General features: G+C 34.8%; 1 protein-coding gene across 8 annotated transcripts in view; it reads left to right on the top strand.

The window, feature by feature from the left end:
- Window positions 1–19172, top strand: part of MED13L (mediator complex subunit 13L) — a 295043-nt gene that overhangs the window by 201168 nt on the left and 74703 nt on the right. The window contains exon 3 of one of the 8 annotated variants that reach the window (XM_025474087.3): window positions 9372–9471. The exons of the other annotated variants lie outside the window; for them this stretch is intronic. Within the exon in view, the coding sequence (XP_025329872.1) occupies window positions 9372–9471 (100 nt within the window). The remainder of the gene's footprint in view (window positions 1–9371; window positions 9472–19172) is intronic. 8 annotated transcript variants of the gene reach the window in all.

Below are 19172 nucleotides of genomic sequence, written 5' to 3'. Positions count from 1 at the left end.
GCCTACAGTTATCAAAATAAAATGTGTCTTTTTGATGCCAGTTCAGGTAAGGTTATAAAGTTCAGTGCTGCTTTGAGAATGATCTTTCCTCAGCCTGATCTAAATTTGAAACATGGTTCTGCACTTGGCAAACTGTGACCATGGGCAAGTTACTTCAACTCTCTGTATCTTTGTTTTCTCGTCACTTCACAGTAGAGATAACAATATAATACCTACTTCAGAGTTATTGTAAGAATCCTAGGAATTACTGGTATATGTAAAGCACTTAGTGACGGGCAAAGAAAGCACTCAATAAATGTTAGCTGCTAATTAGTATTTTCGTTCCTGCAATGTCTTCCTAACCTTTTAGTTTCCTAAAAATCCTTCAAGGCTCACCTTTAGTCCTATGTCCTCCACAAAGCCTCTTGATTCTCACAGCTAGAATCATCTCTTCTGAAATTTTATAGAAACTTATACCTTTCTTCTGGTATTTCTCTGTACTCTCTATTTTACTTACCAATAGCCATATTTCATATTTTCTCCTAGAATATAAGCTCCTTAACGATAAAGATTATGTTTTATTCATGTTTGTAACTCCCTAATCATGTGACATCTTTCCAAGAATTTAGAAGCCACCCAATAAAAAAGAATTTTTTTCTTTAATAAGAAATTCTAAAATTAGTACTGTAGATTTCTTGATTTCTTACATAGTGTCTGACACATGAAGAAAATGTTTTCTGTAAATCTTTCAGAAAGCTAGATATTTGCATAATAAATGGACTAATGGATTATTTAGCTTATTTTCTAGAAAACATCTTAGCTTCTTTAGCACTTTTGCAAGGTAGTAATGGTGAGGCTTACCTTACATTACTTATTACATTGACCATTGTTTTATGGAAATGTATTTGACATTCTCATTTAATCAAAATACATTAAACTCTTCAATTTTCATTTCTAAATTATTCTTGTAAATTCTTCCTTATTAATTTTCATAGCTGCTTAACTTCTATGTATCCAGTACCCTGTTTAACCCCTCCCTTATCCAAGCTTATAAGTGTGTCTAGGAGACTTGAGCTGTAATGGTAGGTTAAGCACAAGAAGATTGGAATGGTTAACTTGTCAAAACCATGTAGTGCAAACCAGAGTCCAACACATGATTAGTGATTTTTGTTCTTAACTGGCTGACATTTAAGAGTGAATGATGCTTTCCAGCTTTTTTCCCCTACAAAGATCACAATTGATTTAACACCCTTTTAGAATGACATCAAGACATTTTTCTCAGTGGGTGATGAAGAATTAATTTCTGTAGCACAGCTTAGTAAAATCTTGGAGCAATTTCCCCATTAGTTAATGCCTTTAGGTTCTGTCTACTGCATAACCAAGTAGATGCCTCTCTGCATCCAAAATTGGATTTCTGACTCAGTAAGACCCACTTCCTAAGACCTAACAACACTCCCTCTCAACCTTTGCATTTCCTAATTACTTTCATCATCCTTATAATCTGACCTTTTTGTCTCTCTGTCCTGTGTATCAGGCCATGTCTTTGAGGTAACAAAAGAAATCAGTCACACACAGCCTTGAATTCTAATCAGTACCCTCGAATGAGTCCTTGGTATCATGCAAGATGTTTACCCCAAGAAGCTGTCTTTCTGCTTCTTTGCTTTATGAAGTATATTTTTGGTAGTTAAGCACATAATATGTTTTAGACTTCAAAAACTGAAAACTGGCTACAGCTGCTGTTAAATTGAGGGTCAGGCTAGAATTTGAAGTTTTTGGCATGTGATTTCATAACATACACCTCTCTTGAAATGCTAAAAGCAGGTTATGGTTCACCTTATTCCTTGTCCTCCTATCTTTTGATCTGTCTTCTCAGTAGCTACCTCTTTTAATATAATTGGTTGCCATTTATCCTTACTCTTTGCGGTTGACTTTTACTTCTCAGTGACAGAGTTAATATCTAGGCTAATTAGAATTAATTTTTCATGTATGATTTTATTTTTTTATTTTTTATTTTTTAAAGATTTATTTATTATTTATTCATGATAGACATAGAGAGAGAGAGAGAGAGAGAGGGGCAGAGACACAGGAGGAGGGAGAAGCAGGCTCCATGCCGGGAGCCCGACGCGGGACTCAATCCCGGGACTCCAGGATCGCGCCCTGGGCCAAAGACAGGCGCTAAACCACTGAGCCACCCAGGGATCCCTCATGTATGATTTTAAAAGAGTCCATACAGACTATTTAATTATGGGAAAGTAAAAATATATTTCTAGTTTTAAAAAATTATTTAAATGAAATACTAATTAATTGCATTCTGTTATTGTATCTTAGCAAAATACATTTTCTAATTGAGGTAAAATTGGTGATCAATTAGCAGTTTATAGAAATACTGAATTATAATGTTATACACCTAAAATATGCAAATCGATCACTATCATAAGTCTAGTTGCCCATCTATCACCGTACAGTTGAACCTCTTCGTCTCCTTCCCCTCTAGTAACCACCAGTCTGTTCTGAGTTTTTGTTTTGCTTTTTTTTTGTTTTTTTTTTGATTCCTTATGTAAGTGAAATCATGCTTATATTTCTCCATCTGACTTATTTTATTGAGTATGAATAAAGGTCCATCCATAACCACAGATGGCAAGATTTTCTTCTTTTTTTAAGGCTTAGTAGTATTACATTGTGTGTGTGTGTATCCATATATATATATATATATATATATATATATATATATATATATCTTCTTGATTCATCCATGGATGGATACCTAAGTTGTTTCCATATCTGGGCTATTGTAAACAATGCTGCAATGAATTTAGGAGTGAATATATCTTTTTGATTTAGTGTTTTCATGTTCTTTGGATAAATTCCCTGAAGTGGACTAGCTGGATCATATGGTAGTTCTATTTTTAATTTTTTGAGGGATGTGTCTTCTGTTTCTTGATGTTAAAGTCTTATGTAATATTCATTTATGTTTTAATTCTGTTAGAACTGTTGATGATGTAGAAGAATCTACAACGCATTTCCTTAGGGTTTGATTTTATAAACACTGGCTTCTAATTTAGGTATTTTTGTGTATGTTTTATTCATATGGTTTTTGTACAATGTACATTTTAAAAGTTTATTGTTAAGTTTTTGAAAAATGAACATTTTTATTAAGTTTGAAGAATATATTAAGTTTGAATGATGTGTGTATATTGTTTTAAGAATGTGTATTTCTCTTAAACAGATGAATCTATAGATTATTTAACTACAAATGGAGCTTGCATAACTATTTAATAAAAAAAAAGAATTACTATCTTCAAAGTAGGATGTGCTCTTAATTCATGGAGAGAAGTCTTTAGTTAATTTTACTGCTTTTGTATTAGCCAGGCTTGGCTTCCTGCCACTGGTTATTAGAATGTCTCAGTAGTGTTTCTTTTTAATTTCCCATCCAGTAGATACATTTAGTTTATAAAGAACTTTTAGCATTGATGGTTCCTGTTCCATGTGTACACAGAGAAATTTTATAGCATGCAGATTTATCTAAAAAAATTTTGGCAAAATTGTCATTTCAATTTTCAGATTTTATGTCTATTCTCAATTATTTTCTAAATGTGTATACTGTCCTGGTCTGCTAAGGTACCAATATTAGGGAAGATTTCCACATCTTGTGTTGTGTAGGAGTCAAAATTTTAACTTCTATGAAGTTTTACCTGGAAGAATTTAGTTGCCAGTTATGGTTTGGGGCTTTAACAGAACATTTTAAAAGGCCAATATAATGAAAAATCTTCATGCTATCAAGATATTAAAATGAGGTTTACTGCAATATTTGATCTTTCAAAGAACTTCCAAATTTTTCTTGATTGCATTCAAAGAAATAGATCTTACATTGCAACCCAGTATACATGTGTTCATGTCTCTTCTTTCTTAAAACAAGCCTGAAAATCTCTTTGTTTTCTATTCTAAACATTTATTTTTAATTAAAAAATACTGATTGAAATCCACTAAACTGATTTTATAACCCTTACCATTTGAAAAATCCTGCCCTCAAATTTTATTCTCTAGGTATTTTTGTAATCAATATTTATTTTAGTTTATAAAATATAGTGGTAAACGAGGCTAAGTTTTCAGTTGGCTGGCCTTCCTTTATCATTTGAATATTTGAGGCAAAATAAAATGTCCATGTATGGGGATCCCTGGGTGGCTCAGCGGTTTAGCGCTTGCCTTTGGCCCGGGGCGCGATCCTGGAGTCCCGGAATCGAGTCTCACATCGGGCTCCCGGCATGGAGCCTACTTCTCCCTCCTCCTGTGTCTCTGCCTCTCTCTCTCTCTTTTTCTGTCTATCATAAATAAATAAATAAATCTTTAAAAAAAATGTCCATGTATGTATATTTTTAGATCCAGTACTTTACATATATAGTTACAACTGCCTGCTTTGAATATTTGTAAATCTTTAACGGAAAGCATTTATTTAGAAGTGTAAATTAGAGGTTTTGACAGTGTATGGAAAAGAACTCTCCACACTTCATTTACTTTTTCTTAACTCTGCAAGTGATTCATGTATCACTGTTTCTTTTGCTATGCCAACATTTTTAGTGCTTCCTTTAGAAAAAAGACTGATTTAAAAAGGTAGAAGATTTGTTGTTAATATTATAGACAATTATATAATATATTCAAGAAGATTAGTGCTTTTTTGGTAATATAAAATGTAAATTTTAAATTTTAATTCATTTTAATTTCAGGCTTTTTGATCATGAGAAATATGTTCATCCATGATGGTGTATGAGCAGTTATCTTCACTTATGCTTTAACAGAAATGACTTCAAAGCTGAGCCTCTTCCAAAAGAGGCAGTCGCTAAGTGCCTAAAAATAACAATGGTTTTAGTTGTGTCTTTGTTTTAATCTAGAATAGAATGCCACTGAAAATAGTAACATTCTTCCAGGCAAAACCATGTTAAGTAATGTAACCTCTTTTTGTTAGCACCTATCTAGTTAAAGGTACGGTCTGTATATGGAAATCAGAGACTTTTGTTTAATATTAAGACAAAAAACAAGTGGGTCATTTTCATTTTGCTAAAGAGCAAATGTCTCATTGTAGTATATATATACTTCCTTTGTAGTCAATAATTATGCAGGGTCTGATACTGAGTCGTTAGCTGTTTCCTTGGGAACAAGATTTAAGTAAAGATAATGCAAGAATACTAGAATATCATTGTGTCTCCTCAGTTTTAAAAAACTATTAAAAGACACAATGATTTAAAAAATAGAAATCAGTAATGATAATGACTAACTTGATTCACTGCCCTTCCTTCCAGTTAAAAAGCCTAAGAAAAGGCTGCAAGATGTGGATAACTTAGCTCATTTTTCTGTGCTTTTTCAGACAGAAAAATAAGTTTTTCTGATATTTAAAAAGACAAAAATTTATTCTGGTCTATAGATTAGTTTATATCATAACTATTACCAATTAAAGAATGTTCCCAGATAGTAGTATTACCAGGGATACTTCTTGGTTTGTTTACCTGTAAAATGAATTTCCTTTCCATTTTAACTGTCATGTTCTGAACTTTTTAATATTTTAACTACTCCTTTCCCTGTACGTCATCACACACCCTCTTCCTCTTGCCCTCAACCTCATACTACCCCTGGTGTCTGACCAGATCCGTTGCAAATCTCAGAGTTACAGGTTCTAATTGATACAGTCTCTGGAGAGATTTTAATTCACTCTTTCTATCCAAGTTTCTAGTACTAGGAAAGGAATTCTGATTGGCAGAGTGGGTTAGGTTACCACCCCTGGTTCAGCCCACTGTGGTGTACAGTTAACTTCTGAGGAGTTGTCATCATAACTATTCCAGTTCTCAGTTTCAAGAGTGCAGCCTAGTACTGCTTTCATTAACCTTTGTGACTAGTGATAACCATGGATTTACTTGTTCTCTTCAAAATGTTTGTTCTCGTTTGTTTAAATGGTAATAAATGGGGTTTTAAATGGAACGATTAAAAGTAACATGTATCTCTGCAAGTACAACTCTTAACTAGAAGTTTTTCATAAAATCAAGTAAAAACTAACCTGAATAAAAACACACATTCAAAAAAAAAAAAACCCACATATTCAGTAAATGCTGTAGGAAAGCTTCCCTTAACTTCTCTTGAAGAGAAAGCAAGAGGGAATACTGGGACTCTAACTTAACTTTTACATGTTTCAGATAGGATGTACAAGTTTACAGAGAGAAGGGAAAGGACAAGTGTTCTGGTAGTATTGAGGACTGAGGTTAGTTCAGGAGGACCTTGCTGGAGGGAGGAAGGAATGGGAAAAGGAATGCTGGTCAGAGACCCTCCATCTGTCTAGGTGGCTTTGGGAGAGTATCGTTGGGAACAGCTTTGAGATAGTGTCACATGAGTCCCTATTTCATTATTATCTTAATCTATTTTAATTTTGTGTTTTTAATCACTCACATTATTTTACCTTAAATTATATTGACTATCTGAAACATGTTGCTTATACCATATAGCTTACCTATGCAGATTTGTTGGGTATAGAAAACCCACTTATAAAACAAAATGAAAGCAATAGTATTTTTTTTTTTTTTTGCTATCCATAACATTTTCATATAAAGCTATAATACAGCTAACTTGATATTTATGTCTTAAATTTTTCATGTTCTTGTCAGGTGCTTAATTTGGATAGATGTCCTTCTTGGGTGTTGAGCAAAGAAAGTCACTATCTTTTTTTTCCTTCCCTTCCTCCCTTTCCTTCCCGTCCTTCCCTTTACCCTGTCCCTTTCTCTCTCTCTCCTTCCTTCCTTTCTTCCTTCTTTCTTCTTCTTCTTTCTTCTTCTTCTTTCTTTCTTTCTTTCTTTCTTTCTTTCTTCTTTCTTTCCTTCCTCCTTCCTTCCTTCCTTCCTTCCTTCCTTCCTTCCTTCCTTCCTTCCTTCCTCTTTTGCTTTTTCTTTTTTCTCTTTTTCCTTTCCTTTCCTTTCCTTTCCTTTCCTTTCCTTTCCTTTCCTTTCTTTTCTTTTCTTTTCTTTTCTTTTCTTTTCTTTCTTCCAGATTTATTTATTTATTCATGAGAAAGAGAGAGAGAGAGGCAGAGACACAGGAAGAGGGAGAAGCAGGCTCCTCACAGGAGCCCGATGCGGCACTCGATCCCGGATCCTGGGATCATGACCTGAGCTGAAGGCAGCCGCCTGATCGCTGAGCCACCCAGGCGTCCCTTTTTTCTTTCTTTTAAAAAAGAAATTGTGGAAATGAAAAACACTCTATTGATTTCTACCGCTATTAAAATTTCCCTTATCAATTGATCTTTTATTTAATTATATGTCCATATTTTTACTAAATTTTATGTTAATTGCTAAAATGTTCTAATATATATAAAGTACCATTAGAGTTGTGTTTCATTCCATTTAACAAAGAAAATGACAATATAAATTAAAGGTATTAAATATCCAAAACTTCTTTTTAAATGGCCATTGCAGCTATTATTTTGGAAGGTAGTATTATCATATCCATTTGGCTTTGGATTTTGCATCTCAGTTTTAATTTTTGTGTGATTTTTTTTTTAAACTGGTTAGTAAAGGAGCATTCCAGTACCTTTCATGTTGATACTCAGCATGTTTGTATTTACTTGTTTTTTCACAGTGATTATTTAAAATTAACAGATTCAACTTTTGAAAATAAGAGAATAATCAAGAATTCTTTCCTTTGTGTGAATGACTAAAAACCAGCCTATCATATTTTGACTTGGACATAGTATGTTAAAGAGTATATAGAGAATAATAAAACTGAATTTTAGTATTGGCTATACAAGTAAGATGCTATATAAGCCCGTTTTTCTTTTTTTTAAGGATGTCTTTTCCAGAATACGTTTTATATATTATTAGAAATGTCACCATTTATTCACCTAATTTTTACTAATCAATTACCTAGTATGTACCTAAAATACGTCATTATTGGTGATTTGAAAAGCTAGTTTAAAACTTTGGACTTTTTGTTGCATTACTCATTTTTCTTTTTACTTGTAACTTGTCTGACTAAAAATGGCTGCTGATATAATAGCCACTCTAAATTGGATTCTATTTAGTAATCACAACGCTTACTGGATTATTTATCTGAAAATCTGGTGATGATCAAATTATAATAAGTGTGAGATGTCTAGAAGAACATTTCTCTTTTATATGAGCCTTTTCAAATAAGCTGTGATGCATGTTGTGGTCACACCATAGTTTTTAGTACTTGCTGTCCATAGATAAAAGAGCAATTAGTCACAAACCCACACAGCCTAGTAAAGGAAGAGAGAACCTATCAGGTTAGGAGTTCTTAAGAAGAACCTGAGATCCTCATTCAGAAGCTGAGTACAGTGTCTGCTGCAGGATGGTCAGAGGGAATTTTCCAGAGCAGCTCAGATGAGCACTGAGCCTGAGAGTGGAGCCCTTCAGGGATGTGGTGAAGCTTTCATTTGTTTTATCAGCCAGAGGGCATCAGTGCTACCTGAGCCCAGAACTGGGACAACTAGATTAAAAGCAGACAAGAGGAGGAAAGGAAAGATTACACCAGTTTCAAAATGAATGTGTCAGGCTTTTTATGATCTTGTTTTGAACACTATCCTAAACTGAATCCAGAAAGAGCATGTAGCATTTTCCCTCTTGGGATTCACCATCTGAGATGTACAATCCTGAAATATCGGAGTGCATTTTACCCAAACACGTACAGGAAATCCCCCCCCCCCACCCCTGCATTAAATGCTGGGATTTGTGTATATTATAGTTTTGTAGTTAATCTGTAGGGTCTCTTACCAGCTCTATGTCTCTGTGTAACACTTTCAATTCTTGCTTAGTAAGGGGAAATGAGATAGGAGAGAGTGAATGAATCCACACAAACTTCTCTTATATAATCACTGTGAAATCAACACAAAGCAAACATACCCTGCTAATGGTAGCTTGTTAGCTGGTGACTTCGTATTCTGTGGACAAGATTTTTGACGAGCTTGGTCCATTTGTTTAATCTTCATAAGTGGTGGTCTATTCTGAGATTAAAAAAACAGACCAAAGACTTATACTCTTTCCAAGTGTTTCTCTGATACGATTGTTCTGGGGAACAGAGATATAACACTCAATATTTTTACACCTAATGATTTTTTGTAGGTCATGGTTGTCAACCAGATTCTCAAAGGTTGTCATAGTTCACACACTCAGAAATACTCTTTTGGTGTGACAGTGAAAGTAGTCAACCTTTTGAATTTCTGTCTTTAGATGCCATACATGTTTGTGAGTTTGGATTACTACTTATAAGCATGGCCTCTCTTTTCATTCTTCTTCTCACTAGTATGACAGAGCTGATCCTAACCTTTAACCATTTGATATGTCTGGTTGGAGTCAAGTGAACACAGAGTTAATATTCTCTGTGTGCTTTCTTCCCTTTAGAATCATTTGAATTGGCAGAGCTTCTGGGTCAGCAGTGCATTCAAGTTATGCCAAGACAGACTACTTTTTTCAGTGCTGGATCTACATACAAAGTTGACCAGTTAAGATTTTTAAAAACACTTACTTGTAACCATTTGAAAAGTGCTTATGTTTGCTTTGAAATTTCTGAAGCTAAATCATGCATTTGTAATCCATGGTGTGGCCACTAGAATACAGAGTTGACTTACTCTTGGGGTGAATAAGATCCAGGAAAGAAAAAGAAGACCTTCTTTTGCTGTTGGTCAAAGTAAGGAGTAGTATTTAGTACAGTGTCGTCACTCACAGTCATTTGAACTCTCAGTGCTTTCTTGATCTATTCATTTAGAGAAAATATTCTTAAAACATGGACATCTGCTCTACATGCAGCGGTAAGAATCTTTAGATGATACCTAACTATTGCATCGAATTAACCCCATTTATTAGGCTTCAGAGTCATTCAAGGAAAAGGACACAGTTTTGTGGCAAGGTGCCAAACACATGCCAGTTTGAGTAAAATATTCACTATTCTGTTACTTTTCCCCCCTCTCCCACTGTTGGGGCATCATCAAGTCATCCTGCTGTTAGTTGGGATGGGAGAGAGGAATCTGACAGCAATGGAGGGAAATGTGTTGCATAGAATGGTTGTATTCCTGGATATATATTTTATACATAAAATAAGTATATCCGTGCATACATGCAATGGAGAGCTAGATGAAGGGTGCAGTCTGGGCTCCAGGTTTAACTTGCCTGTTTTAATTAAGAAAAAGATGGCACGTATAATGGTTATGCTAACATATTTTAGAGCATGCTCTACTTTCCATATGAGATTTCTCTGATACTGCATTTCTTTTTCTATTACCAAACATGATTAATGTGCCACATAGTGTTAACTGTGCTCTTTCCCTGAAGACATCAAATGGGAGGCAGCATGTAGAAGCTAAATTATTCGGAGAGGAGTCAGTGATTGATTTAAATATAAAAGGATTAATTGGTCCCTGAACCAGACTATTAAACTGTACTGTGATCTTGACTGGAAGTGAAAGAATTACAAGTGCATTGTAGAGAATAAATTAATACATTTTTCATGGCTTTAATCCTTTTTTCTGTATTGCTTATTGTGGTTTTTATGTACTGCACGCTATTGTGTGCTTAATTGATGCAGAGGGGATTCAGCCTATCATGATTAAATGGGTAGAGGGATAGACCTATCCATTGAGTTTTAAGATGGTAGTTCTTGCAGAGTAGCTGACAAAGGAGACCAGAGAAAGAATATTTCTAGGAATTCTTACCAATGATGACCTCAGGCACAGAAGTTAAGTATTTGTGAATAAGAAATTTAAAAGTTTATGTTGTGTGAGTATATTGTTCAAGATGAACATCAGCTAACGGTGGATGAATGCAGCCCTTTATCCTCAGCAGAATTGAATTGAAACTTCAGTTCTTGAGGGTAAACAGTGTAATGGCACCATACCCGAGGAGAATTTCTTCTTTTTATAACTATTTCTATTCAAACAGTATTGATTTTCTTTTTCATTCCAACTCACAGGCTGATACTTCAGGCTGACAGGATGCTGCTCTTGAAGGCTATCAGCCTCATGTTTCCTTTCCAGGGAGAATAAATTTCTGTTTATTCACCACTCTTATATTGCTGCTTTTATAAGTAGGTCTTCATATAAGTTCTGCTTTCAAACAGTAATCCTTGTAATAAAGGGAGAGCAGAAGAATTTGGTTTGGAAGACTGATTTAAGAATGCGTGCATTTGTGGCTTTACCAGCAATATACATTTCAAGTTTCAGAATAGGGTCTTCAAGGTACTTCTCTTTACTCTGTCTCAGTATACCTTCCCCTTATAATTTGATGTGCTTTGCCTTTCAGTATTCTATCTGCCTCTGAGTAATCAGTCCATGTGGGATATTTATAAATAGGTATGGCTTATATGGAAATTGAGATATGGAATCATTGGAATAATCTCAGGAGTGAAGGTACCATTTAAAGGTCATTCTGTCTCTCTCTTTCGGCATGCTTGGAGTTTCTGCCACCACACCTTCACAAATACCAAATTTATTACCCTTCTTATTAGCCCATATTTTCTTTAAACAACTCAGAAAGTCTATACTGAATTGAAGTGTATTTTTTTGTAGTGCCAGTTGCAGTGGTGCTTGGTCAATATGCCAGAGTTTTCTGGTATGCCATTGTGTTGTATTGACACATTGTGTTGTATTGACCATTGTATTACCACATTTTGTAATATTGACAATTGTGTTACCACATTTTGATCAGTGCATAAAATTGATATTTGCCACAATTGAGGATAGTACATAATATCCTCAATAATGATTATAAAACACCATGCTGAGCAAAATAGATTTCATGGCAGGGTGTACTTGCGTATAGCTTGTATAGGAATGATTATTTATATCTCTTCCCAAAGTTGTCTCATTTCTTGGTTAAATGTCTCTACTTCCTTCAATTGTTGTCATGTTGGCTGGTTATAAGTTCTTTGGTTATTCTCTTTTAAGTGTGGCATCCAGAATTAAACTGAATGCTCCTGGCTTAATTAACATAGAACTGGAGCAGAGTTGATCATTTGTTTCCTTGATCTTAATTGGTGATTTTTAACATTTTCTGCCCCAGCTTATCTGATGTACAGGGTAAATGCTCCTTAGTAACAGTGGCTCCTCACTAAACGTGTAGTTTTTAGGGGAGATGGGTTTGTCTGATTTGAATAGCAGCCTCCCATGGAGATTCTAGTTACTGTCCCATCTCCAAACACTGATGTTCTAAATACTCATCACCTAGTTCTGTTCTTGCATCTTATGATTGCCTTACCTCCTTTGCCAGTCACATTTAGATGCCTCCTGTTACTGGTTAAATCCCCACTAGTGGTTCTTTGGAAGTCCTGAACTTATATAAGCTGTGGTTGAATTTTAGGCTAACTAGATCCACATTTACCTCTGTTGAAAACGTTTTGAAAAATTTTCTATCAGCTGCAGCTGGATGTTCTTTCATTTAAGTAGCTGATTAATAATAATAAAAAGTCATACTACATCATATTCTTTGTCTCCTTCTTGCTACTTTCCTATGGGTGTAATCTTATAGCTAGCTGCTTAAAGCAGCTTTTGAAAAAGAAAGGTAGAACTATCTTGAAATAACAGTTGCAATAAATATTTATTCAGATATCTTATTAACAGGTATGTGCAGCTGATCATTTACAACAGGCTTCTTTAGAAATTTGATTTTAGAAATTCTAGTCTGTACATTTTTTGCAGAATACATTTGACTCTTCCTTAACTTTGGAATGGCCTGATTTTCTTGAGGCTAACTGATAAGTTAGAAGTCTTATGGTTATTTACAGATGTCCCCAAATTGATTTTTTCCTCATTCTTTTGCTTTTAGGTATTACTGAATTAGGACAGAATGATCTCTTTCTTCCCCTTTAAAAAATTCACTTCTTGATGTTTTGTTCACTAAATTTGAGTAGTAAGGTATAAACTCAAAATGCATTAGACTTTTTTTTTTTTTTTTTTTCAGGAAAATTGAGAACTTGATTTTGTTAAAATAATTGTCTTGGAGTCGCCTTGTTGGCTCAGTTGGTTAAGTGTCTGCCTTCAGCTCAGTTCATGATCTCAGGGTCCTGGGATCAAGCCCCATATCGTTCCCTGCTCAGTGGGGAGTCTGCTTCTCCCTCTGCCTATCCTCCATTTGTTCTCTCTCTCTCTCTTTCTCTCAAATAAGTAAAATCTTTAAAAAAATTTTTGTCTTGATTCAGTGAGTGAATGAACTTGAGAACTAACCTGATTGTTGATGGAAGTGGAAAATATGTACTGAATAAATGGGTATAAGACAGAATGAACATATGCTTTGATTATTGGAGAATGTAATGATAACCTCCAAGAAAAGGGGGAGTCTTTTTTTTTTTTTTTTAAAGGGTAGCCCGGGAGGCTCAGTGGTTTAGCGCCACCTTCTGCCCAGGGCATGATCCTGGAGACCTGGGATTGAGTCCCTCGTTGGGCTCCCTGCATGGAGCCTGTTTCTCCCTCTGCCTGTGTCTCTGCCTCTCTCTGTCTCTCATGAGTAAATAAATAAAATCTTAAAAAAAAAAAAAAGAATAAGGGGGAAGTTGGCCCCTTATATTAGCATTTAGGAACAGGCTACCATAAGTGTTACTATGTGTTTTCTTTAAAATCTATGTGTTGGCTTAAATGTTTATTTTGTGTAAATTTTGTAATAGTCTAAAAAAATAAAGATAATGAATTAGTTTCTTTTGCTGCTGAGACAAATCACCACAAAGGTGATGGTTGTTATCTTCTATATATTTAGTATCTTTTCAGTTCTGGACATCAGAAGTCTGAAATAGGCCTCACCAGGCTAGAGTCATGATGTTGGCAGGCTCCAACTCCTTTCTAGACACTTTAGGGGAGAATCTCTTTTTTTGCCTTTTCCAGTTTCCCTTGGCTTGTGGCCCTTTTCTATTTTCAAAGCTAGCAGTGGTTATTTGAGTCTTTTCCACACTGTATGGCTCTGATGCTGACCCTTCTGCCTCCCCCTTCCTCATTTAAAGGCTTTGTAATTATATTGGGCCCTTGATAATCCAAAATAATCTATTTTAAGGTCAGTTGATTAGTGGTGTTAATCAATTCTCCCTTGCCATGCAGCATAAACTAGAGTTCTGGGGATCAGGACAGGAGCATCTTTGGGAAAACATTATTCTGTTTCTCACAGATTATAAGATAAATACTTGTGCTTTTGCAACTCAGATTTAACCTAAAATTCTGTATAATCCAAAATGTTAATGTTCTGCATTATTTTTTGATTGTGTATGTATAACTATATTGAAGCATAACATATAGTAAAAATGTACATTTGTTACAGTGTTTATAGCTCAATAAGTATTTCCAAATTGAGCACATTTATATAACCTGCACTCAGGTCAAGACATAGAACGTTACCAGCACCCTAAGACCTCTCTAATTCCCAAGCATAAGCACTATTCTAACAGCTTAGTTTAGTTTGTTTTTATATTTTATGTAAATAGAATCATACAGTATGTATTCTTTGGCTTGTCTTCTCTCATTCAACATTGTTTGTAATAGTCATTGAGGGTGTTGTGTGTAGTTGTAGGCCATTGATTCTGATTGCCGTTATTAGATTCTGTTGTGTGAATATTCCTTGATTTATTTATCCATCGTACTATTGATGGGAGTTTGGGTAGTTTCCAGTACTGATATATGTTTAAAATTAGTAAGTAAGATTTGGTCAGTGTCATTTGGAGAAAAAGTAGTATATCTGAAGGAGTCTTTTGTTCTTGAGTAAATAACCCCAGCCTGATCTTGAGTAAATGACTCCAGCCTGAGTCATTTCTTTTAAAAGAAAACCAGTGTCTAACATAACTGGTTAGTGACTAACCAGTAACTAACCCACTTTTGTTAGCATTATGAAAGGAAAAAAATCATTTTAGGTGGAAATCTCTGAATATAATGTAAAATAGATGTATAGTTGCTTCAAATTCAGATATTAATCAGAGTTGAAGGTATGATTGCTAATTAGAAAAACTGATATTTATTCAGATGATAATTTGATTCAAATAGTATTTTATAACTTCATTATTTGTTTTCAGTGAATTTTGTTGTTAAGTTTAGTGAATTCTACTTTTTAAAAAATAGTTTTAAAAGGAGAAAATATGAATTAGGTTAGTTTGACTCAGTTAAATTTACTAAACTTCAGATGGGAAGTGAATGTGTGTGTGTGTGTAGCTTTTATCACTAAAATAAACAAAAATTAAGAAAAATGCACCACTTTTTTTTTTTGTCTCTTTACCTATTGTTAGGGAGAAATATCATTAAAAGATGTGCTTCACATATTGGCCTACTGAAAACATGGTAGCTTGTGAAAGTTGCCTCAGCTATTACTGACTCTTGATGATAAAAGGAGATCCTCAGACAAAATCTTCTTTATATCTAAATCATTTGCAAATTGGTGCAAAAAGGTGAACACTCATAATTTTAAACAGTCATATATTTTGGCAGTGACCAGATGCTGATCGTATGTGATTGTCATTTAATGCCTGCATAACTACTGTGCACATTAGAATAGTTTGAAGAGTGGGTGTTTATTGGCTATCTTTGGTTCTGCACCAACTTTTAGGTGCTCCATCTTCAGGTGATATTTCCTGTATTTCTCGTTCCTTTAAGGAGATGCTTATGGCATCTTAAATTGAATAAATGCCATCTTTCAGGTTTACAGCACCTAATAACTCTGTGAGTTCCAGTATTTCCTCTTTCTTTTATATCCTCTCACATGAATTTTACTTCATTAGGAAAAATTGTTTTTAATTAAGAATCAAAGTTAATTCTGTTCAGAATTTAACATATTCCAAAACATTTGACTTCATGATATAAAATAGATTATCAGAGAAGTATGGAATCATCCTAGGTTTATTTTTCTATTGGTTTCAACTGTCAGATTTATTTTTCTTAGGTTAGGGGTAAGGGCGTTGGGATCACAAGCAGTGCTGGTGATTAGAAGCTGCACTATGTTTTGATTAAAGAAAAGAAAGACCTACCTTTTGGAGTAGGACTGTGGCATGGAAAGAGTATGGAAGAAAAATACTTGCTGATAACAGCATTCTACCAAATAAGTGTCAGCTCCAATTTTATTTTCTCTTTGCTGGGAAAACTGTGACCTCCTTTGAGTACTGGTGAGTGAGACATTTTGCAACAGGGCTGAATATAAAAGGCCCTGCTCTCTGGTAGGCTAATGCCAAATGTTGGAAAGCTTTAAAGAACTTGCCAAGCCACATGGAGCTGAGTATCAGCTGCTAGATCTGAAATAGTGTTATATAAAAAGGTGGACCACCCCCCTCCGGCCCTGTCTTGTTTATTGTAGGCATTGTCTTTTAAAAATATAACTGGTACCATTACTGTGAGTAGGGACACAGGATAATTTTATGTTGTTGTGCATTTAATTTATATATCAGCTCTCATTAAATATATACTGTAACATAGCACTGTTGGTTCCTTAAGTAGACTTTGATTATGAGAGAAAAGGAGAATCTCAGTATGGATTTTTTTTTTCCCTGCCTCATCATGTTTTAGAAGTATTTAAGGTATTTTATATATAATCAATATAATGAGACTGGAAAAACTCTTAAGGGTTGATACTCAGACACAATGGAAAGTAAAGTACATTAGTGGAATATGGAGAAATAATACTCTATGGAAGCAAAGAGACTACATACCTAGCACTGGTATTTGCTAACAGAATTGGGGTGGGGGGCAATGTTTGACCATGTAGGTGAAGCTCTACTTGCTGTTGTTCACCTGATGAATGGCAACATACTAGAATTCTCCTATGCTTTGAACTTTTTTTTTGGCAGGTCATTTCTCTTACTGTAAGCTGGGTGTGGGAATCTAGTTGATGTCAGGGGTCTGTCCCTGCATTTCGTTGGAGCTGGCAGTCACTCTACATGACTACCACTTAGGCTCCTCCTCAGGTAGCAGAATCTGTCACAGTGGTAGGTTGTTTGCATAGAAATAGAGGTAAGCACTCATGGTTTTAAGACGTTCTATACAAGTGTATTTTGTAGTTTGGGAAGATTCTATTTTAGCAGTAAGGAGTAATAGAGAAAGGCTAGGGTATGCCCTCAGGCAGAGAAGCAAAATAATATAGACAGCCTTAGCAGGGTACCTGGTGGGCTCAGTTGGCAGAGCATGCGACTCTTGACCTCAGAGTTGTGAGGTGGAGCCCCATGTTGGGTGTAGAGATTTCTTAAAAATAAAATCTTAAAAAAAAAAAAAAAAAGCCTTAGCTGTGTTCATATCAGTTGATCTTTTATTGTACTTAGCACTATATATAGTGCCTTCACAGTATTTAGTGAAAAAATGGTAGAAAAATTTATGTGGCTCTCCATTACCTCCCTCATTGCTCTACTCCACCCCCCTCACGTAAACTTTATTACTATCTTTTAAAGCAACCAAAAAATGGATAAAGGCTTCATATATATATATATATATATATATATATATACTTAAAAAAAGAGAATCCATGCATGTCTTAAAATGAGCAATAAAAGTACTTTGGTGGCTGTGAGTACCTAATAGAAATGTCAGTTTAATCTGTATTCTCTGCCAGGCACATTCCCATTGAATTTTCAGAGGGCTGTCCGGAGACTGCAACTGGATAATCTGGCCTAGTTTAGTAACCTCAAGAGAGATTTTTAATAAGATGACTTTCATAAGCCTTCTCAAATTTTGTGTTACGTTGGCTTCTGATTTTCAACCACATATCACTGACTAGAGTAGCTCATATGTCTATTTTGGCATCTTGAAAATTATCTTATACAGTTTGTATCATCAGGATGGGAACCCTCAAGCTATCTAGAAAGCCTTTGGATCAAGGATATATAGGGAATCATAGCCTCTGCACTGTCGCTTGCTTCTAGCAAGGGAGGTACTCAGGGAGAAACACTAAGTCCTTTAGGCCGCTAGGGCATTGTTTTACATTGATGTAAGATGTGCTGCTGGTTTGTTACCACTGTAGTGCCATAATGGTACCCTTGTGATCAGCAAGAATTAATGCACAGCACCAGTGCCAAATATACTGCCAGTGAACAACTTAGCTTTGAGGATGGAGGGGTAGAAAGGAAAAATCATAGAGCTTGCTAATTAAATTCGTGTGTGTGTGTGCACGCATATTTATAAGAATATACTTATTAGTATATGTGTGCATATATATATGAAGGAAAATTGTTCACTGAGGCAATTTTGTATTGTAATAATTTACTTGGTAACTCTTTTTCTTAGAAGGGTAATTTCATAAGATTATAATGGTAATTTGACAGTTATAATACAAGTACTCTCTCTCATTTAAAAAAAAAATTATGTGCCATAAACTTGACTGGACGTTTTCATTGCCTCTGTATCAAGTTTAACTTATAATTTAAAGGGGGAAGATATATGAAATAGTGAAAGCATCTCAGAGTATTATGAAATAATTATCTTGTTATTTGAATATTATAATGCCATCCTCTTTTAAAAAGGAGGAAAGTTAAGGCTTGCCTGATAAGAGAAAGGTCAGTATGCCACTATGCTAGTGAGCAAAAAATCTCAACGTAGTCTTTGTGAAAGCCACCAAAGTAAACAGTATGTTTTTAAGGAAAGGAAATGATAAAGTAACATTAGCAAAATATTCCCAAATGAGGATCTATAGAGTGAAACAAATTACTTCTGGCAAGAGATTCAGTTAATGACAGCTTGGAAAATTTTAAGATAAGTTCATAACACAGAAAGCATTTAGATAAGATTAAATGTGTTCTGCTTTGTGAATCTATTATCAAAACACTTTTACACCATGAAAAGAACAGGAGTTTATTAATATTCATAATGCATTTTGAAATCACGTGTAATACTTGCATTCTAAAAACTCAGTGTAAGAAGTAAAAAAAGATTTTTTTTTAAGATTTAGAATATTCTCAGAATAAAATCTGTAATACTAGTCCTTCCCTTTTCACATTTTTGTGGGTCTTTTCCCAACTACAGAGGTGCAACCCCTCTTAATCCCCTGTGTTTCCTGACTAAGCAGTTTTAAAAGTTGACTTTTCCCCTATCATTGGAAATTATTATTATTATTTTTTAAAGATTTTATTTATTTATTCATGAGAGACAGAAAGAGAGAGACAGAAACACAGGCAGAGGGAGAAGCAGGCTCCCTCTGGGGAGCCTGATGTGGGACTCGATCCCAGAACTCTGGGATCACAACCTGAGCCGAAGGCAGACGCTAACCTCT

Source organism: Canis lupus, chromosome 26 (assembly GCF_003254725.2).
Source record: "Canis lupus dingo isolate Sandy chromosome 26, ASM325472v2, whole genome shotgun sequence".
Classification (NCBI taxonomy): Eukaryota; Metazoa; Chordata; class Mammalia; order Carnivora; family Canidae; genus Canis; species Canis lupus.
The sequence above is the reverse complement of the archived record's forward strand: the minus strand, read 5'-3'. Positions and strand labels throughout refer to the sequence as shown.